General features: G+C 41.7%; 1 protein-coding gene across 6 annotated transcripts in view; it reads right to left on the bottom strand.

Moving 5' to 3' along the window:
* Positions 1 to 22,860, bottom strand: part of ZNF827 (zinc finger protein 827) — a 165,566-nt gene that overhangs the window by 127,874 nt on the left and 14,832 nt on the right. For all 6 annotated transcript variants that reach the window (XR_006887983.1, XM_046656881.1, XM_046656885.1 and 3 more), the window contains exon 2: positions 4,146 to 5,198. Coding sequence is in view for 5 of the 6 variants with exons in the window: in XM_046656881.1 (XP_046512837.1) it covers positions 4,146 to 5,198 (1,053 nt within the window). In the remaining variant the exon portion in view is untranslated. The remainder of the gene's footprint in view (positions 1 to 4,145; positions 5,199 to 22,860) is intronic.

Genomic DNA, 22,860 nt, shown 5'->3' on the forward strand with positions numbered 1-22,860 from the left:
AAACAAATTTAATTGTTTTGTAGGCTTTGAAATCAAACTTTGTCTTGTTAGATCCTACGAGGCAATTCGCAGAAAATCACAATAATTCGCAAGTGGGTAGTTTCTCCCTATAGACCTTACCATACTCGTCAAAGGAGTTCAAGATGCCAGGTGACCCCGGGTGTGCATAATCCGGGCACTGTCATCATCTCTAGGCCTACTAACTTACTGGTGCATATCTGCGTAGGAGGACCCATCTTCCTTCCTAACAATGTACACGGATTTAACATCTTTAATGGAATTTCTTGGGCATATCTCTCAAATGCTACTTCAGGGAGACAAAAAGCTATGTTTGCAATGGATATCATTAGGTTTACCTGTTGTTATTGATATGGATACTATCAATGCATATTTAACAACAGGTAAGTAGTCAATATAACTGAGAGACAAGTCTGATATCTATATGAGGTCTAACTTTAAACCACTGGGAAACTATAATTGAGATCCGTGACAGTCCTGAATCTCAATTAAAAAAGTTTATTTTCTAAGCAAGTTCCTGCATGTGATCATTCCCAGATTACGGCAATAATAATCATCGATCTAATGGGAGTATCTGGAGAGGTTCCCTCACTTTCTGGACTTACTATGCTTTTGCCATAATGTTAATAACATCAGATTAAAAAAAAACCAGCAGCCGGAAAACCCTATCTTTTGACCGAGAAAATATCCTTGGCTCTCAGCTGTATGAGACCAGCTTGCTTCTAAGCACATAAATTTTACTCAGGAAAATAAGATGTTTTGGAGACCCTCTCTCTGAAACTCTCCTCGTTATTTCTTTTAACTAGGAGCCTGGCATCCTGGGACTCTTGTTGGCCTTCTACAAGAAACTTTGTCTTTAAAATAAAAACCATTTATTTTATTCTGAGCTGCAACAGAACAGTAGCTTCAAAGAGAATTGAGTCAATGTGTGACATTTATCTTTATAGCAAACAGACATAATCTTCTCTCTATCGTGCCCCTTTCAGAGGAGCCGTGTAGCATGTGCTGGGGCGTGGGGTCACATGAAAGAAACCTCCTCCTCAAGTGTCACCTCTCTCTTGCAGGGGGAAAGGCTCTCCAGCGATGGGCTCTTAGAGGAATTAAATACACCATGACCTGGCGACAACCAAGTCCTGTTCAAAAAAGAGGAGTAAGGTCAGACCTAAAAGACACTTTTTTTTTTCATGGTTTGGACTTCCCTTGACCTAAAGAAGGTCAAAGAAATCCTGGTGTCTAAATTACTCAACACAGGATTGGCTTTTCTAGCACATATCTCTTTGTAACTCTAGAATCAACTTTATATGCCCTTTTTGCAACATTTTGAGAAATAGCCTTAAAATGTAAGCCTTGCTTGAAATCAGGATGGTGTGCAGTCTATTTTTGTGGATTTTTTTTTTGCTTATTATTTGTTTATTTAAGTCATTAGGCAACAGAAACCCTTTTCCTGTTGCAAGAGGTCAGTCCACCTATCTATTTTGAACTAAACTAAGATTTCTTTCTAAGGGAAAGGGAAAAAAATAATGAGAAATGTTTAGAAACGTGGGTGAGGGCTCTCACCACATTCCCATAATGCTTTTTAGGGAGAGCCAAATTACATACGAATCCAGCCCCCAGGTTGTCCTACGACAAACAGTAGAGTGTGTAGAAGGGTGAGGGGAGGAGGAAGAAGTCGGGAGGGGAAGATAGGGAAGACCCCCTTCTCTTCCACTGAGACTCAAAACTCAGCGATCCAAGCAACACCAACCAAATCATATAAAGATAAATAACAAAATTAGATATTCTATCAACTTCTTCCTAACCCATAATCTAGTTAGGATGCTGGGAAGCGATGGCATTCGCTTTAAGTGAAAAGCGCACAGAGGCACCCTCTCCCCTCTTTCCAATCCACGCAGTAAGAAACTCGAATTTAGGATGTGTCCACATGGACACACGGAACATTTTTTGAGTGACCATTTCAAGAGCCCTCATGTTTTTCTTTGCAGCGATCTTTCCTCTGGTGTGAGTTTTACAAAAGGAATGATTCTTTAATACAATTACTCCGTCAATGGAGCTGCTTCACCAAGGCTTGGATTGCGAACAGAGGCGTGTGGGAAACAGGGGGCCCAGGTACCAGTCAATTAGCAAGGGGTTGCAGAGCCCAGATCAGAGAAGTTCCTTTCTCTCCTCTGGCAATATGAACATTTTCATTGATTCAAATAAGAAGTGTTTCAGCAATAGAATAAATTCAGTAAAAAGAAAAGAAAAACAATTCCTTATAGATCTCCATATTAAATTCTGCTGAGAAGTCTGTTGAGATGTTGGCATGGATTAAGGGCATTTAAACCAAAAAGGGAGCATATCTTTTCTCCCATGTGTATATCCTACAACAAAACAGGCGAAAAGTCCACCCCACACTGGAAGTTCATGACCTCTTTCTCAGCTTTACATGCATCCAGTCACTTGAGGGAAAAAATTCTACTTCACAACTAATACTGGTTATGTCTAAGGCACTTAAAAATGACCAAGCTGCTAGAGTTTGTCTTCAGGAGGCATAATTTATCAGTTATTTCTTTCCAAGTCTTCAGTCAACTAAAGTTCATTGTTAATTTTGTATAAACTTTTCCAAGTAACTAATGTCCAGGTGAATTTACAGTGTAAACGCCATTAATACATTTATTCAATATCCAGATACAGAATATTTATAAAATTATGTTTTACATATAGCCATCCACCTCTTTCTGCTGCTACCCCTAAGGGCTATTTCTACAAACCAGGAGTGATTTATTCCATTGCAAAGTTACCCACCTCCCTCTGCTCTTCTCCTTGTTTCCTAATTTTAGTTATTTCTCTCTTTATGTCACCAGATGGCAGGTGAGAAGTGAGGAGAAATGAAACTCAGAATTGATAAACATTTCAGGATTTTACTGACACTTCAGAAACTCTGGAGTGAATGATTTGGATCACTTCAAGTCATAACCGTTCCAGATATCCATTTTCTTAGTTCTATTCTGCTGTTTACACAAGTTTTAAAGTCATTATAATTAGTGCATATAGCTCACTCAGCAATTTAAATGGCAATTTGTCATAAATGCATCAACTTGATGTTAGCTGCAATCCTTCAGTCAATTATTTACCATTCTAAGCACTCTTCATCAATATGGCTGCAAATAATCAAAAGCTGGCTAGATACACACAACAGCACTGTTTATACTGTTGAAGACACACACAGACTACTTCCTGTACCAGTCTGGCAGGATATCCTTGAGAGACATCTGAAACTCCATACATCCATGTCCAGGACCATGAATTCATCATGTGCTCAATTTAAAAACAAACCAATACAAGAAATGATGTTTCCACCGTGAGAACTCAAGTGACTAAATTTCTCCCTCCGATGAATAACTGTGAACGTCAAGGCTCTATAAGACAGCGACTTCTCCTTTGGAAAGACTGTCCCCACAAGAAAAACTTGTGATTCAAATTTTCCACATGCACATTCCTTCAGAATCTGATTGGATTTGAATAAAATAAAGCATTTGCAGGAAACGCTTTGATTATGTTTGAATGACAATATTCTACAACAAGAAATTAGAGAAGAACAGGATAAGTGAAAAAGGCTTAAATTCCACAAAAAAGTAATAAAAATGCTAACATAAAAGTATAGAGTGTGATAAATTAGAGCAGAGTAGTTACTGATTATACAAAAGTCTGTTTGTAATGGGGGCAGCAGGAGGGTGAGCTCTCCCTTGTCCACTGTTTCAAAAGCGCTGGGGTTTTTTCTCCCCTATGTTCAACGATGCCACGTACTCCATGACAAAGATGCTTTGATCTTCCCCCATTAAATAGATCTTGTATGGACCTAGACTGAACTTGGTAAGAAAAAAAAGTCATTTATATGAAAGGGAGGAGTATTGTATGTCTCTAAGATTATTCATTACCTTTCAAAAATAAAACTATTTGTGAAGTCTTTGTGTAATACATACATGAAAGACCACTACCCTGCTTACTTAAGGTATTTTGCTGCGTTCCTGCTTTTTCATTCCTGCCTCAGAGCAGATGGGGAACCCAACCGAGTAAGGCAATGAATAAGACATCACAATTTACAGTCAAAAAGACCTGCACGGTGACTGAAATAAAAGATTGCATACCTGAATTTGAGGGTTTAGAAACTCTTCCCTTAGGAACCGGGAGTAACAATAATTCCAAGGATTGTGCCGGTGGTGGCGGAGGTGGTGGCGGTGGTGGTGGAGGTGGTGGGGTTACCTTTTCTTGCTTCTTCTCTGAAGGCGGTGGCGGTAGAGGGTCCTCAGGCACCAGTGATGATTTCTCAGCCAGAAGACTCCCAGCAGCCCTTGCTGCAACCTCCTTCAGAAGGGCCGCTGAGGAGGTCATGGAAGCCAGGGAAAGGAAAGAGCTGGCCGGAGGCGGGTGTTCCTGACCAGGAGTCAAGCTTCTCTCACTGACTTTCTTGGATAAAGCTGCCAAGGTGGAACTGGCAGACTGGGAGCTAAAAGGGGAAGAAAAGGACTCAAATCGCAGGGTCTCCTCAGTCCTGGTGAGAGATTTGTCCTGCAGTACAGCATTGGCTGCAGCTTTCAGTTTTAGGATGGCTGAATCCGGGGACAAGCCGCAGGTGGTGGTTGAGTTTGGCAACCACTTACCTTGATTCCATATAAAACGGTTACTTGGAGTGTATTGGTCATTCTGTTCCTGTTTCTCAGCCAACTTCCTGGCAAGAACACTGAGCTGTTGGGCATGGTGGGATGGTGGGGAAAAGGAGAGATTCGAGCCAACGTTTACTGGGGACTCCACTCTGCCATTAGCTGTGGCTGTGGCATCGAGTTTGAGGGACCCGGCCTCCAGCAGCCGCCTCAAGTTGCTGCTCAAGGGCTTATTGGAGCCTGGGGAGTCATCGTCACACAAAGAAGACACGCCAGGGGAGAGGTGATCTTGACACGCCAGTGAGTCTCGCAGAACCTCACCGTCAAGTGCCACCAGCTCCAACGTGTGACTGCTGGGCGTGGCACTTCCCAAGGAGGTGTCCGGGGAAGTGGACTGCTCCTGGATCCGGTCCTCCAGAGACAACTTATAGTTCTCTTGGACTTCTCCATAGGATGCTTCTGATGGAGTCTCTGAAGAGTTTCCATACCAGTGCTCGCCTTCACTGAGTTCTCCCTCCGCCTCTTCCTGCCTACTAACATCTGGGGGAATTAAGAAGATGAGGTTTAATCCCAAAGTGAGCAACAAGAAAGTGTGAAGACATTTGACTGGAGTTGCTGACATGCTTCTCTTCCCTTCCACCCAAGAACCACATGAAAGACAGGAACGAGCTTACTAGAATGTCAGGTGCTGAGTCAGACAGTCTTGGCATAAGCCTGAAAGAAGGTAAAATGCTAAATACGCAAAAGCAAAACCACACTCACCTATGACATAGATTAATCTTTCTATTAATTATTCTAGATAAGTTGAAATGGAAAAGGAGGAAAGAGAAAAATGGATCTGGTAAAGAAGTAACTGGATGAAGAGACTGCTATTTTCCATGACTGGGGGAAATGGAAAGAAGTTTCAATCCTTGTTAAAAACCAGCATGACATCTTGAGTATCGAGTCAGCATTCGAGCGGCAGCCTGGCAGAGTGGGAAAACATGGGTGTGAGACCCAAGACAGCGGGAAGCTGCTTCCGCACTTTCTAACTCCATGACCTCAGGCAAGTCACTTAGCTGGTTTGATATAAGATGCAATCAATTTTTAAAAAAAGTTTATCAAAAAATGTAAATAATACCTAATATACATTATATTACAAGAACTCTACCCATTTGTTATGAAGCTTAAATTATAATAAGCATGTGACCACGTGTGGAAAACAGTCAAGTACTACATAAAAAGGAAATCTCATTGGCAAACACCATTCACATTACTGACATCTTAAAGTGAGACTATCTCCCACGTTATGCATGCCACTAATTAGAGAGGCCTCGATTCCAATCACCAACATGCCTGCCACCTTATCACAGGCAGCGATTAGTACTTTGTCCCCTCACTCCACTAAGAGTCCTCTTTAATTACTTGCTGACTGTTAATTTATCCTTCCACCACTACCACTCACTGCCCCTCAGGCCCCAGTCAGTTGGGACTCCTAGCCACTCCAGGAGCACTCATGAACTCTGTCACTTTCTACCTTTGCTCCAGATAGTCCTTCCATCTGGAGTGTCTTTCCCCAGATAACCTGTCCAATTCTGCTCAGCCGTCAACACTCAGCTCAAAGGTTCCTTCCTCACGATTCTCCTTAGAACTCTCAGTCACAATTAATCTCTCCTCACTCACTCATTCACTTATTCAACAAAGAATTATCGAGTATCCATCAGATGCCAGGCATTGTTCTAGATTGTTCCAGATTGAACAATGTTGAACAAAACAAAGATCCTGCCTTCTTGGAGCTTACGTTCCAACTGAGGAAGACAGATGTTGAACAAAATCAATAAACTAGTAAATCATACAGTAAGTCAGAGGATGATAAGTGCTATGCAGAAGGATACGGAGCAGGACGAGAAGGAGTGGGAGTAACGGTAGGAGGTGAGCTGCAATTTTAAATGGGGTGGTCAGGGCGAGGCTTCACTGAGGTGGTGACATCTGAGCAAAGACTTCAAAGTCAAGTGAGGAGCTGTGCGTGCAGCTGTCTCTGGGAGAGTGTTCCAGGCACAGGGAGTCACTGTAAAGGCCCTGAAGTGGAAACATACCTGGTGTGGCCATGGAACAGCAAAGGAAACCAGTGTGAGTAGAGCGCAGTGAGTGAAGGTCAGAGCAGTAGGAGAGGAAGTCAGAGAAATAAGACGAGAGAAATTATGTGTGTTGAAGGAGGAGGCTGTCCCGATCACCAGGACATTGAAACTCCTGAAAGGTCCTTTGCGTCTGGTGAAATTGGGAACCAATGGAGGAGTTTGGATATAATGTGACCTCCATTTTCAAAGGATTGTTCTGGCTGCTGTGTGGAAAAGAGACTATGGGTATGAGAGTGAGGGTAGAGAGACCAGCGACAAGGCTGGAACTGAGGCGAAGGATGATGGTGGCTCAGCTCAAGGTAGTTATAGGTGATGAAAAGCGGCCAGATTCTGTGCATATTTTGAATGGAGAGCCAACCTTCCTATGTTTTGTTTATGTTGATTTTATACCACTCTAAATTACCTGTCTACTATCGGCTTATCTTCTAAAAGGTGTTACTTGCTGTTCCCTGAAGACAGGAATGATGCTTTATTATCTACATATCCCACACCCTAGCACACTACCTGGTCCCTAGCAGAGTTCAATGTTTAGGGATTGAGCCAAAATTCCCCACTGTGCCAAGTTTTGCTGTATAACATGTTGTTTCCTTTCTGAATAGAAACAGCTAGACCAGTAATGCATGAACTACCAGCTAATACATTGATCTTCCTATGCTATTTAGAGAAGAAATGTCACAAATGACAAATTCTCTCTCACTAAGCTAAAGTTCGGCAACTCTCCTTCCTGAGATTCTTTATTAAGTTATCAAGAAAACGTAAAATATCAAATGGAATTTGCTGGAAAAAAAGCAGATAAAATTGAATTTTCTCTGTTAAAAAACAGTCTGGTTCCCTGTGATTTGCCACATTTCCTTCTTCCCACTTGATTTCAACATTTTTCATCTTTCCTGAAATCATCCCCCCAATGGCTTCTTGTAGCGATGCTTTTTACCAAACACCAAGCAGTCAACATCAATTTCAAAAATTGGGCTAATTTTATGTTCCTTTGGCAAACCACCTTTCTTGATTTCAGTTTAAATATCTCATCCTTCAGAAAAATCACATTGGAACTATGCCCTATATAGTAAGAGAAGTAAAAGATTTAAAAATCACTACAGTAAGAACAGTTGAATATCTCCGTGAAGAAGCTCTTCTTTGATCTTTACTGACATTCACTAAATGAACTAACGTAAGAAAATATATGAATCAAAAGTTAAAACTTTTAGATTATATTTTTGTCATACTAGAGTAGCTGTAGATAGTCAAGATTGGTCTAGAACCAATATGATAAGGGTCAACTAACAAGGTACATAAAACCAAGGTTTTGAGAATCACAAAAAATTACAACCACATGTACAGGCTTGTCATTTTCCTGAGACTATTAAATACTCTGAAGGCTACCTGGTGGATCAAAGACACACAGCAACCTACTGCTAATGCCAGAACCAAGGACTTAAATCTCTCAGCACCTGGCCCAGGGCTGCTCTGCAAAGCCCCACTACGCAGTCTGCCAGATGCCTTCTGAATGGCAACTTCTAGCAAGCTCTGAGCAGCTGCCTTCCCACCCCCAGTCATCCATCTTTCCACCTTCTAGAAAGAGATATCAGCAAGAGAATTTTCATAGATAAGGACAGTATTCACTCTCCATCTTAAATCATTAAGAGGTAAGTACTCATTATACTCTGATCTCTCCCTTCTCTCTCTGCCTCTTTTTTGCTGCAGTCAAAAATTGATTCAAATGCCTACAGAATTCAGCACGTCTCCTGGCAAAGCCCCAAAGACAAGCTTAACTTCCTCCCCCCTCCACAACCTCAGTGAGCAAAAATATTCCCCCCTCCCAACGTCCTAAAGGAGGTAAGTGTGTCAAAAACTAAAGTTGTCAATTCAGACTCTAATCTTATCAGCAGTGATAAGGAGATCCGAACATTCCTGAATGATACAAATAGCTGATATCTACATTTAAAGTAACTTTCCTAACCTTGCCAAAACAAACAAACAAAGCGTTTTTTAAACAGACCGGCTGATGTCCTCTAAAATATCTGGATATTTCTCAATCATCCATTCCTCCGTTCTTAGCAGACATAGTCACTCAGATACACTTTCTTCTGGACTCCAAGAAAACTCGGATCCATAAAGAATATTTTTTAGGCTGCCCGGTGGCTGAGTGGTTAAGTTTGCGCAGCAGGTTCACGGGTTCCGATCCTGGGCATGGACCTACACACTGCTCATCAAGTCATGCTGTGGCGTCCCACATAGAAGAACTAGAAGGACTTACACCTAGGATATACAACTATGTCCTGGGGCTTTGGGGAGAAAAACAAAAGAATATTTTTAAAGTCATAATACTCTATTAATCGGTTTTCCGAAGATGCTGCTACTGAAATTGAGGTTATTCAAGTAATAAACCCACCAAATAATTTTAAGGTATGACTTAGAAAGAGCCAGACCAGAAACCTGAGGAGAAATATATCTGAAATTATTCTGGCGTCCCCTGAGATCGAGCAAGAGGTGAGGGAAGAGAAATGAATGAAGAAAAGGTGGGGCCGCCCAAAGGTTAGAGAAAAATCCTAAGAGGCACAAACAAATATGCTTTCAGTTGACAAAACAGCAGCAAGAAGGATTTTTCTCCCACAGATATTTTTGCCCTCCGTCTGCTCGCTCTTTTCACATTCAACATCATACGGGAGGCGTTCTTGAAGGCTGCACGGGTCCAGGTATGGGGAGCTCCCCTGCGGCGGGGTCTGCACCCTCCCAGCACCTTCCGCACGACGGGATGAGAAAAGGCTCTCTCATCCGGAAGCTCAAAACAAACCACTCCTGCAACCTAAGGGATTAATTTATTGGACACCACGAACTTTAGAACAAGCAAGGCTTTGCCCTGACTCTCTTTCACAATCTGAGACGCCCCCGGGCAGCGAGACAACTCCGTTTTCCTATCTGTCACCAGCACAGAACCGTGGCATGTAGTCGCAAAGCCGCGCACATCCCGCGTCCCGCATCCGCTTCCCGTGCACAGGCACCGTGGATTTCAAAGCTTTCCTAACTTAAGCCTCGCTCCGGGGGAAGCCTCTGAAGGGCCGATGTAAATAACTTCCTTGTAAATACATTATTTTTAACCTCCACAATAGGAAGCTATTTCCATTGCTAATTTACAACCACCTATGTTTCTGACAGCCAGGTTCACACTCATTCCTGTCAATTTTACACAACAGTCTGTTTTCGTGTGTTTTTCACTTTAAATCAGAAACTCAGAGAATTAAGAATAGAAATGGTGCAATTACAGAATGAAAGTATGCTGAATAAATTTTGTTTCCATGTGGCGAATATTTCTCCTTTGGGGAAAACAAAACAAAATTCCACTACCTAACACATTTATTTATAATTCAGTTCTCAAGCAGAAACTCAGTAACTCGATATCCACAACTCTGGCTGCATTTTTTTTTAACTCACTTCCTTTTCGGTTTGACAGTTTTAATCAGACGCATTTAATTGGACCAATATTCAACTCAGAAGATCCTCGTTCAGAAAGAGCAGGAGCAGAGAGAGAAAAAAATATAAGAAAGAGAGCTATTAATTTTCATGCCTTTTGGCTGAGGTTGAAGCAACTGGAGCTAAAAGCTCCATTTCTAAATCTACCCACAAACCATTCCCGCCAGTTGGTCCACATGAATCTAACCAGCAGGTTTTGAAGAGAACAAGGCTCAAATTCCCAGGACTCGCTTGAATGGAGCTGACTCATGGTCAGTTCTCCGGCAAGCCACACTCCCTTCTTGTGACTGCAGGTGTGCTCACCTGGTACCTACCAACTGACCTTCTGGCTCATTTCCATCTAAAAATCTTTCAAGTTTTCTCTTTCCACCTAATACACATTTCTAGCTAAATAACCATGCCTATCTTTTAAGGCCACACATCTCTAACAGTATTATCAGTTACATCTGCAGTACCTACCTCAAATCGTACTACCAACTTTTCCATGCAATTTTATACAAAAGCGGTTGTAATTGACTTAATTCAATAAACATTTACTGAGCAGTTACTATGTTCAGGGAACTGTTCTCTGAATGATTAATTGTCCAGGAATTAACCATTCTGGAAAGATTTATTCCAATGGTGCAGGTGGCTATGAAAACAGCCCTCGAAGGCTGAAGAAGATTTTAACAGATGATCTTGGAAATTCATTTATAAGCAGGCTTGCTCCTCTTCAAACTATCAAACCAGAAATAGCCCAGTCATGAAGAAAGCTAATATTCAGGTGATGTATCTTCGATAAATCAACCTAATGAAAAATTTTTTATATTCTTAATTCTTCACATTTTAAAAAGATACCATCTATTGATTTGTTAAGGCCAGATTTTATCAATCATCTTACCATACTCAGAAGTTTTGACATCACACCATTAGATTATAAATACCTGAGGCAGGACTATGAGTTAGTCAATTGTGCCTTCTTGCTCAACGCCCTGGCCATAGTAGGGGTATTAGGTATTAGGGCTCCTGCGGCTGTAAACAGCAACCAGGACTGCGTGAAGCCATAGTTATGTTCTCAGGCCTGTACTAAACCCTGAAAGGGGCACAATGGAACGGGCATCAGAGAGGAGGTGAAAGTACCATCAGGGCTCCCTCTCATTTGCCTCTCGTCTCTTTTGTCAGAGGTTAGCCTCATCCTCTCAGGCCACCTTTCCCCAGGAGGCTGGAAATCTGGATGCACAGGTTCTGGGTTTTCAGTCTCAATGATTTACCACTGGAGAAAGGTCTTTCCCCCTCTGATTGGCCTGTGGGAGGTCATGTTTCCCTCCCTGGACCTATCACTGAAGCCAGAGGGCGGGCTCTACAATTGGCTCAATGTGGGTCACAGAAGAAAGGAGAGGGAAGAGGCACTAGGAAGACAAAAGCAATGACCTCTATAATGTTTAATAAAGGTTTAGTATGCTGCACGTCAGGCCATTCTGAACCAATTTTATGATTTTAAGCATAAAACATATCCTCATGCAGGCCAGTTTTACCTGCCAATTTTTAAATTGTTCCTTTGTAGCCTGAAAGTCTTAGTACATCCCCCACACCAGTTCTGCCTGAAACTGAGACCTGTCGGGGATTCAGGGCTCAGTCTGAGTTAAACGCACAGGCCCTCGATCGGCTCTGTGGGACAAAGCCTCAGAGATCACAGTTATCGGAACATTGACGCCTGGGGCACCCAACGGCAGTCAGCGTGGCCAGGAAGAAAATTTAAGAACTGCTAGTTCTTTAAAACTGCCAGGGTGAAGAAGACAACCAGATTTCTGTCACCAGTCCAGCTGGGGAAAAGGTGCCATGAGGGCAGGGGGAAATGAGAGGAAGTCTGGGGAGGAGAAGAATACGCAGACTGAGCTAGCAGGGAGGGCTCCTGAGTCAAGATGAGCATTTTGCACACAGCAATATTTTCAAATTATTATTGTACATGTCCATGAACAAAACAAAGGTGACACAAATTAACACATCACTCCTTATCTTCAAAGGGAGCTCCAAACAGCATCTAAGCCAGTTTCAGGATTCTCAGATAAAGTTGCCAGATCTTCCAGTGACCGGGGAACTACCCAGGCTCCTCCATCAAACTGCCCATCTCAACATAAATGGCGATTCATCCATACCTACAATTGCTTAAGCCAAAACCCCAAAGCCAGACTCTTCCTTCTTTCATATCTCTCATCTAATTCATTTGCAGGTTCTGTATACTTTAACACACTTCCTAAATTTTGCTGCTTTTCACCATTTTCACCACGACCACCCTCATAAATAGCACTGCCGTTCCTAGCCTGGACTATGGCAGGAGCCCTCCAACTGGCCTCCTTACTTCTAATTCTTGCCCCACTATTCTCAGCCAGCAGCCAGAGTAAGCTTTTAAAAATATTGTGGCAGATTCCACCACTCCCATCCCTAAAGCATCCAAGATGGCTTCTCATGTTCCTCAGAATAAAATCCACAACCCTCACCCTGACCTCAAGGCCTTACATAATCTATATCCCTCTGACCTTATCTCCTACTGCTCTGCCTTGCTAAAGGGTAGGTTCCTGCCTCAGGGCCTTTGCACTGGCTATTCCCTTTGCCTGAAATCTTTCTTTTCCCCAAAATAGTGATATGGTTGAGCCCCTTATTTCCTTAGGTCTCACCTCAAACATAACTATTTAAAAAGAAAGAATAAATAAATGGGATTATATCAAACTAAAAAGCTTCTGCACAGCAAGGCAAACCATCAATAAAACGAAAAGACAACCTACCCATTGGGAGAAGATATTTGCAAATCATGTATCTGGTAAGCGGTTAATATCCAAAATATATAAAGAACTCATACAACTCAACAACAAAAAAACCAAACAACTCAGTTAAAAAATGGGCAGAAGATCTGAACAGACATTTTTCCAAGGAAGATATACAGATGGCCAAGAGGCAAATGAAAAGATATTCAACATCACTAATTATTAGGGAAATGCAAATCAAAACCACAGTGCAAATATCACCTCACACCCTTCAGAATGGCTAAAAAGACAAGACATAACAGGTGTTGGAGATGATGTGGAGAAAAGGGAACCCTTGTCCACTGCGGTTGGGAATGTAAATTGGTACACCTACTATGGAAAACAGTATGGCGATTCCTCAAAAAATTAAAAATAGAACTACCATATGATCCAGCTGTTCTAGTTCTGGGTATTTATCCAAAGAATATGAAAACGCTAATTCGAAGAGATACATGTACCCCTATCTTCATTGCAGCATTATCACAATAGCTAAGACTTGGAAGCAACCCAAGTGCTCACTGGGGCACAGGAATGGATAAAAAAAGATATGGTATATATACATACAATGGGTACTTCTTGGCCATAAAAAAGATGAAATCTTGCCATTTGCAACAACATGGATGGACCTTGAGGGTATTATGCTAAGTGAAATAAGTCAGACAGAGAAAGACAAATATAATATGATTTCACTTATATGTGGAAGATAAACAGACACATAGATACGGAGAACAGACTGGTGGTTACCAGACGGGAAGGGAGTTGAGGGCAAGGTGAAAGGGGTAAAGGGGAACATATGTATGGTGAGAGACGGACACTAGACTTTCGGTGGGGAACCCTATGCAGTCTCTACAGCAGCTGAAATATAAAGATGTACACTTGAAATGCATATAATTGATAAACCAATGTGACCCCAAGTAAATAAACAAATAAACAAACCTCACTGTTTATTAGAATAGAAACTGCGTGAGAGAGGACTTTGTTTTCTTTGCTGCTGTTTCCTCAGCACTTAGAATGGGACTTGGGACTGAAGCTGAAGCTCACCCTCAGGAAGCCTCAGATTTCTTTGAGTTTTAGCTTAACACTCTATACTATAGCTGTGATTGTCCTTACTTAATAATATGGGGTGTGTCTCACAAACCATTCAGGAAAATTTATTCTCCGGGAGGGTGTACCATATTTCTCTGGATGCCCACCTGCTTTGGAGAAACATGTACCCTATTTGGAGAAGCCAGAACGTATGAAAAGTACCTAGCACAGTGTCAAGTGCTCAATAAGGGATAGCTGTCATTGTTACTACTAACACTATCTGAAAACACAGTACTAGTCTCATCTTCACCCCCACTTCTGGGGGAAAGGCTAAAGCACGGAGGGTCACTTTCCAGGATTGCACGTGGGCCTGCAGGATATCAAGAGCTCTATTTGTTGAGTTTGAATTTTGAATTTTTTTAGAGATGGAAAGTCCTTGGAGATCTCGTCCACATGGCCAGTCTCTAGGCAGAGGTCTAGAGAGGGCCAGGACTTACCCAAGGTTGATTCACAGACTGACAGGACTTGAGCTCAGATGTCCCACTCCAAAGGCCACTGCTTCTACTACTAAATCACGGCATGCCCATGAACTCTAGGACAAAGCCTGGAACACACCAGGCTCCCAATAATCATCCAGTAACCCAATAACCAATGAAGAACAATCATGCATAAAGCACTGAAAATATGCCTGATACTGTATTAGCTCTTTTAATATTCATCGGCAAATTTGATCCTCCTAATAATTTTATGTAGTAGACTGTACTCCCTTCATTTTACAGATCGGGAAACCCAGCTTCCAAAAGGTTAATGGCTTACCCAATATACACATTAGTGAGTGACAAAGTCAGGCTCAAACCCAAATCATCAGGACATCTGACAACATGAGTCGCTCAGCAAAAAAGTAATCTTTTAGGTAACCAAAAAGTACCAAAGTACCTTCAAGTAGTCAACATTATTAAATTTTATTTCGATGGGATTTAAAAATGTATACACACTCATACATGATGTGTAAAACATGATAATTATATTTGTACCATATAATGTGTCTCAGAAGCTAAGACTTTTCAGCAGCTTGCCCGTCCCCAAGCATTTGTGTATTTTAAGTTACTATTCCTACTTTAATAGTTCTTTTGAATTCCTTTTTGCTCTCTTATGCCTCTTCCTTCTAAATGTGTGGCTTTTTGTCTGCCATAGTTGAGATAACAATCAACTGGCTTATTAAAACCGTGTGCAAACTAAGGATGAAAACCTACCATGTGGATTGAATTGTGTCCCCCCAAAAGATGGTCAAGTCCAATCGCTAGAACCTGTGTGTGAATCTGGCCTTATTTGGAAATAGGTTCTTGGCAGGTGATCAAGTTAAGATGAGGTCATTAGAGTGGTCCTTAATCCAATATGACTGATGTCCTTATAAAAAGGGGAAATTTAGACACAGAGACAGATGCACACAGGAACACCACCACATGAAGACTGGAGTCATGCGGCCACAGGCCAAGGAACCACGAGAAGCAAGGAGAGAGGCCTGGAATAGATCCTTCCGTAGGGTCTTCAGAGGGAGCATGGCCCTGCCCATACCTTGATCTTGGCCTTCTGGACCCCAGAACAGTGAGACAATAAATTTCTATTATTTAAACCATCCAATTTGTGGTAATTTGTTACAGCAGCTCCAGAAAACTAATATCCTTAAGTTTGAATGAAGGCCCGACATTTTTTTCTGCATTGTTCACCTCTGGATTCTACACCGTAGCCTCAGTTAGTATTGTCGTTTTTGTACAAGCTGGGTATCATTACACAAAACTGACACCACTTCCGCTCAGTGTGAAGTCCTCCGAGGCTGGAAGAACTATGAGCAGACTAATAGGTTACTTTTGCCTATCTCTAAACTTTAGCCGAATTTCTTTCAAATAAAAGATTTTGAGAAAGACATTAAGCAAGATGAGACTTCTATTACTACAGCTACTTAGAAAACTCCAAACAAAAAAATATACTCATCACCATATGCTGTAGCAAATTCCTAAGAAAGGGATAATTCAAAATATAGCAGGAATCCACTGGCCTTTGGGCCTATCTAGAGACCAAACGAGTACTGGTTAGTCCACGGATTGATTACTTGCTCCTTCACCCTCTTGTGCACCTCCATGTTACAAAAAGCATATAGAATTTGTCCCCTCAAGCAATCACAAGTAAATTTACCATGGCTACCATGGCGTTATCAGAAAAATAGTCTGCTAAGGCTGATAAATCGGTCGATTATCTGCTTCCTTGACTTTTACTTCCTCTTGTATAAATGTTTTCATCCCGACATTACCAATACCTGTTAGAAGATGAACGATAAATTACCAAACTACTGAAATCGCCAGGAAATTCTTAATAGATCAAAAAAGAACTTAACAACAAAAAAAAGCCCTAATAACATAATAATGCACTCTGTAGTCTAAGAACAGCACTCTATAGAGAGATAAATGGCTACTTATTGAAATCTTAGCTTATACATAAAATGATACATTTCTTCGTGGGCACATTTATCAAGCATTGACATCGTGCATCTTGTCGTGAAACATATTATGGTCATCATCATTCTTCCTGCCAAAGGAAAATTTCACACAGTAAGTCCTTTATTTACTAAAAATATATGTCTATCCAGAAAGAAAAGGGCCTTGGGGGATAAGAGAGTTAGCAGGGGAGAGGAGATGAAATTGCTTTTTATTTAGTGCTTAAGTACATAGAAAACAAAAGCTACAGAGAAAGCAGCTCCCAGCCCCCATATACTCACAAAACGATAGTGATGCTATGGACTTGTGTGAGGATAGTTTTTTTTTTTTTTTTAGTTATGCACAAGAATCCATGACACCACAGGACACCGATTACAAGGACAACCTAACTCAAAGTTAACTTCAAACACTGATTTAGGCCAACAATTTTAACCTTTACTCCGGCCAGGCTTTCTGCCAGGGCTGCTATCAAGTGATCAAATGTTTTCTTATTCATTGTCTCCTTTTACTTTCCCTGCCCACCTTCAGACCCACACATAAAAAGCCAATGATGGGAGGCCAAAAGACAATGAAAACTACAAAACCACCACCAACGAACAAACTAGGGCAATTCCAGGGGCCAGGATACCCTGTAGCTAGGTGAACTTCCCCTTCACAACTCGGAGTCCATGTAATTCTCTTGGAAGAATCCCAGGGGTGACTTCCTTTCTTCTTGGGCTTTCCTCAGGCATGCCACTTGGGGTTTCACTGAGAAAGCTTTGTCAGCTCTTTCACCTGAAAGAAACCTGGCGCTGTTTTCTACTTGTCTGTCACCATGAGGGATGCTCCAAGGGAAAACATTCATTCCACTTTCCACCAAAGCTTGGATGCTTCTGGAAATGCATCAAGTGGTAAGGATGAGGTTAAGGAATATCCTCTACTGCTGCTTCAGCTGAAGGCTCAACCTCAAGGTAACTGCTCCAAAAAAAAAAAAAAAAAACTCCACCTGGCACGCGTATCTACGTACAGTCCCAAAGCAACCACGCCATTTCCCAGGTGTGCCCTCTTAGATTATTCATACATCAGTTCCTCTTGTTTTCCACCTTTTGGGGGTCTGCAAAATGCCCTAATTCTATATTTGAATAAGCACACCACTTTTTTTTCTTATAAAACTTAGAACTGTCTGCAGCTCCCTAGCTGCAATGTCTCCTCATGTATTATAAGAACTTAGTTAACCAGCTTATCCTCCACCAAAAACCGGTATTCGAAAAGGAGGATGAAAATGGACTGGGCAATTTAAAGTTCATTTGAGAAATACAAGTCTGAAAAACTTTTTGATGTAAATATGCTCAACTAATCCGGCTTTGTTTTAAATCTACACTTTTTGAAGTTATTTAGAGAAAGCCAAATTCTTTTGCTATTTCCACGTTAATAGCAGCAGCAGTGAATCCTGGAAAGCAGGTTCGGCAATCATTTTCTGTGAACGGCAGGATGGTAAGTATTTTAGGCTTTGTGGGGCACAGTCTCTGTCCCATTTTCTTTGTTTTTTGTTGTTGCTGTTGTGGGGTTTTTGCTGTTGTTGTTTTGGTGAGGAAGATTGGCCCTGAGCTAACATCACTTGCCAATCTTCCTCTTTTTTTCGCTTGAGGAAGATTGTCTCTGAGCTAACATCTGTGCCAATCTCCCTCCATTTTGTATGTGGGACGCTGCCACAGCATGGTTTGTTGAGCAGTGTGTAGGTCTGCACCTGGGATCCAAACCTGTGAAGCCCAGGCTGCTGAAGCAGAGTGCACAAACTTAACCAACCACTACACCAATGGGCTGGCCCGTTGCTTCTTTTTTTTAACAATGCTTTAAAAATGTAAAAACCATTCTTAGCTCAAGGGGCTTCACAGAAACAGGCCATACCTTGCTCACTCCTGTTCTAAAAAGCAGGTATTTTTTTCTTTATAATCAAAGCAGAATGGTGCTTTAAAATAATATTGGAAATTCAGACAAATAGCGACAAGTTTCATCATCATCTTAATCCAGCCACTTGTGAGAGTCACCAAGCACCTTCCTGCCTCAGTTTCTTCATCTATAGAATGAGGGGTTAGAATAGGTCAGTGATGTATAAACCACATCTCAAGGAATCCTAGGACTCCAGGAAGGGCGGGACTCTCTGGACCATCCCTATCGCCCACCTTAGCACACACCTAACCAGCACAGCCCGGCTTTGATCCTGTCTTTTTATTGGAGTCTCCATAAAGACAGGGGTTCCACTAATCTTTTTTTTTTTTTAGTTTTGAAAAACACAGTATTAGATGATCTCAGGGATCCTCTTGGTGCTATCCTCTATAAATCCATTATTGGATCATTGATCCTTTTCCAGTCATTTTATTGGGAACTGTCAGGTAGATAGGTAATGATTTAATAACCTATATTGCAGTATTTAAAGGAAGAGAAACAAAAGCAAGACAGATCGCATGCTCAGGGGTCACTTGTACTTATTCAGATTTGTGGAAAACCACAAGATAGCCACATCAGAGGGTTCTCAAGTCCCATGCATGCTAATGAGAGAGAGTTCCTTCTTGCATCTCCCTGCTTAGTGCTCTGGGAAAAGCAGGATGGTACAGCCATGGCAGGAGCACTGAGCTGAGACCCGAAGACCTGGGTTCCAGTCTGCACTTGAAGCTTACCAAATACATTAACTCCTGACGTTTATTTAACAAAAACTGGAGCACCTACTAAATACTAACCCAGAGACTGGGTGTTAGGAATACAGGGATGAACCAGACAGATGTAGAACACTCTGCCCCCCGACTACGTGGATGCCTGCTCTGTAAAGTGGGATAATAACATCTGCTCCCTCTTGCTACTGCATAGTCCTGCAGAGATGGCAAAGCATTTGTAAACTGCAAAGCAGAGACTAGACATAAACTAGAAAACTACAGACTCTCCTCTTTTTAAGTACATAAAATATATGCAACTTCAAGAATTTACCACATTGATAAAATAAGGCCACAATAAGCTTCACATAGCAAAACACCATTTCGAGAACAGGAAGCAGCATGGCAAAACAAAAAGGGCACAAGCCTTGGCACCAGACCTTCCCCCTCGAATCCTGCCTTGCTTCCTCCTACAACCCCTGATTTCTACAAACCCATCCTCCCATTTATGCGATACTAATACTGCAATTTCACAGGGTTACTGTGAAGGTAAATCTGAATTATGGAAGTAAAGGACCTGGCACAGGATTAGCACTTCGTGAATAACAGTTTCCCCTTTCCCTCCCTCCTAGGCACCTAAAAATCTCAGATGAAAGAAGACTGTATTTTAAATAATAGAGCTTACCTCAAAATTGTTGATATTGCTACCCAGCTCTATATCATAATCACCTCAACCAAAGAGGACAGGAAACTTCTGGTTGTTATGACCATGGAATCCAGATGCAGAATATGCCCAGTCATCAGGAAAATCTTACAGTCTTGGCACAGTTTGAGGACAGAGAGAGCGCACAACAGCCAATAGCTGAGGGGAATCTCTCTAGTCTGGAATGTGCCACAGACTTCCAACCACAAAAGTTCTCCCTTGCACTTAGACTGTGGTATCCCCCTGTGGTGTCGGCCATGGCCTCTGATCCTCTCCGCAAGTCTCCTCCGGAAGCACATGACTTTCTCCAGTCCTCTCTAGGCCCCATCCATGGGAACATCCGTGGCACTGTTCATCACCTCCTAACCAGCCCAGTTGTACAATTTAGGCAAACCGTTTTCTCATTTTCGAGAGAAGACAGCAGGAGATGTTCTCTAACAACCTTTCAACCCCCAATGACCTTTGATTCTGTGACCCACTCTTAAATTCATTCATTCATTCAACAACGTTTATCGAACACCTCCCATCTCTTGGATTCTGTGACGTGTTCCTAACTTCTCCTTGCATTTATTTATTCAACAATATTTACTGACCATCTGCTATCTAACGGGTACCGTTATGTACAAGAATGTACAAAAATGAATAAGAAATAGTCCATGTCCAGGGTCAGCTGGGTGGCATAGTGGTTAAGTTCGTGTGCTCTGCTTCAGCAGCCCAGGGCTTGTGGGTTCGAATCCCAGGCATGGACCTGCACACTGCCCATCAAGCCATGCTGTGGCAGTGTCCCACATATAAAATAGAGGAAGATTGGCATGGATGTTAGCTCAGAGACAATGTTCCTCAAGCAAAAAAGAGGAAGATCGGTAACAGATGTTAGCTCAGGACTAATTTTCCTCACCAAAAAAAAAAAAAAAAAAGCCCATGTCCTTCAGAAGCTCATAGTCAATAAGGAGATAGACAATAAGCAATTACAATGTAGTACAGGAGGTATTATGATAGACCTATAGGAACCACGGGAGACTATGCTTAATTCTGCCCAGCAAGTGGGACAGTGGTAGGAGAGGAGAGAAAGCAGGAACGGCCTCTCAGAGAACTGAGTGTTGACAGATAAATAGAAGGTGATCAGGGAAATTAGATGGGCTGAAGACATTGCAGAAACAGAGAAGAGAATATGACAAGGTAAGGAGATATAAGCATGGTGGTTTGCAAGACAGATAATTCAATATGAATGAAACAAAGGCCGTAGAGGAGGACACAGGAAAGGGGGCTTGGATGATGAAGTATCTTCTATGCTTTGCTAAGAATAGCAAACTTTATCCTTTTAGGGAATGCCTAAAAGATCCTAAACAAGAACTCTCTGGATTACATAAGTGTTTTAGAAAGTCTACTGTGGCAGCACTGTGAAGACTGGATTTTAGAGCCTAGGGTAGGAAAAAAAGGAGATAAGGATGAGTCAAGAAAAGATGTCAATTTTTTACTTTATTTTATTTTTTTTGCTAAGGAAGATTCACTCTGAGCTAACACCTGCTGCCAGTCTTCCTCTTTTTGTATGTGAGCCGCTGCCACAGCATGGCCACTGACACATGAGTGGTGAGGTCCGCACCCAGGAACAGAATCCAAGCTGCTGAAGCAGAGCACACGGAACTTAACCACTAGGCCACTGGGGTTGGCCCAAAAGACAGATGTCAATTCTCATGGGAGAAAATAAGAGCATAAACTAAAGCAGTGGCAGGGATTGAGCATGATAAATTCTAGAGATATTCTGGAAGTAGAATTAACAAGACTGAGTGATCAATTCCACATAGGAGGAAAGGAAGAGGATGGCAGCTAGGATTACCCCCAGGTCTCTGTCTTGGGAGAGTGGGTTAATGAATGGTGAGGATAGCAACCCAGCAAGAGAACACAAGAAGACCAACAAATACTCCTAGTTCCCCAAGCCTGAAAACCTTAGCCATCTCTTGTATGCAAGTGTGCACTCTCCAAGATAAATCATGCTAGACCTGAGGTACCCACTGGAGCTGTCCTTCTCTAACAGGGGTACCAGGAAGTCTTAGGATCAACATGGAGCATCTTTACAGACCAACAAAGTCACATACATATTTGTTGGGAAGAACAGTAATTTAACTGCTGGGTTTATTTAAAACATTACTTTTATTTTAAAACAAATGTATATTGTAGAGTAAAATGTGTATTTTCATCCAAACTTGCATATAGAACAAGAGACTTCAAAGATACTTCAAAGAAATCTCACAGAAACTGAGAACCCTTGTGAGACAAGGGTTCTCTGTCTTCAGAGTTCTCTGCCTTTTGGGTTCTTCAATGAAAATGTTCACAAAGTGCTACATTATAACATTACCAAGTAAAGCTCAAGAAACACAAACACGGAGACTCAGCATTTCCATTCCTATGGAGACACCTTTGAGTAGTGGTTCTCAAAGTGTGGCCTGTGGACCCCGAGGGGTCTCTGACATCATTTCAGGAATTCTCAAGATCAAAACTGTTTTCATAATAACACTAAGATGTTATTTGCCCTTTTTACTCTGTTAACATTTGCACCAATGATACAAAAGCAACGGTGGGTGAAATGCTGGCACCTTAGCTTGAATCAAGGTGGTGGCACCAAATCATAGTAGTAATCATTGTCTTCTTTACCATCACATACTCACCGTAAAAACAAACGCATGTGCACATGCGCGCACGCACACACACACACACACAAACAAATAAAATAACCCTGCCAGTTTCACTTGGGAATGCATTTGATGAAGCAGCAGTAAAAATTTTTAATTTTATTAAAGACTGACCCTTGGCTAAGCATACTTTTCATATTATATTATACGTAATGAAACGTTTGCATAAACCCCTTCTGCCATCACTGAAACGTGATGGCTGTCTCAAGGAAAAGGACATGTGTGACTGGTTTGGGAGCTGAACTAGCCACTTTTTTTCATGGAACATCATTTTTAATTGAAAGAATAACTGACAAACT

The sequence above is a fragment of the Equus quagga genome, chromosome 3, assembly GCF_021613505.1.
Source record: "Equus quagga isolate Etosha38 chromosome 3, UCLA_HA_Equagga_1.0, whole genome shotgun sequence".
NCBI lineage: Eukaryota > Metazoa > Chordata > Mammalia > Perissodactyla > Equidae > Equus > Equus quagga.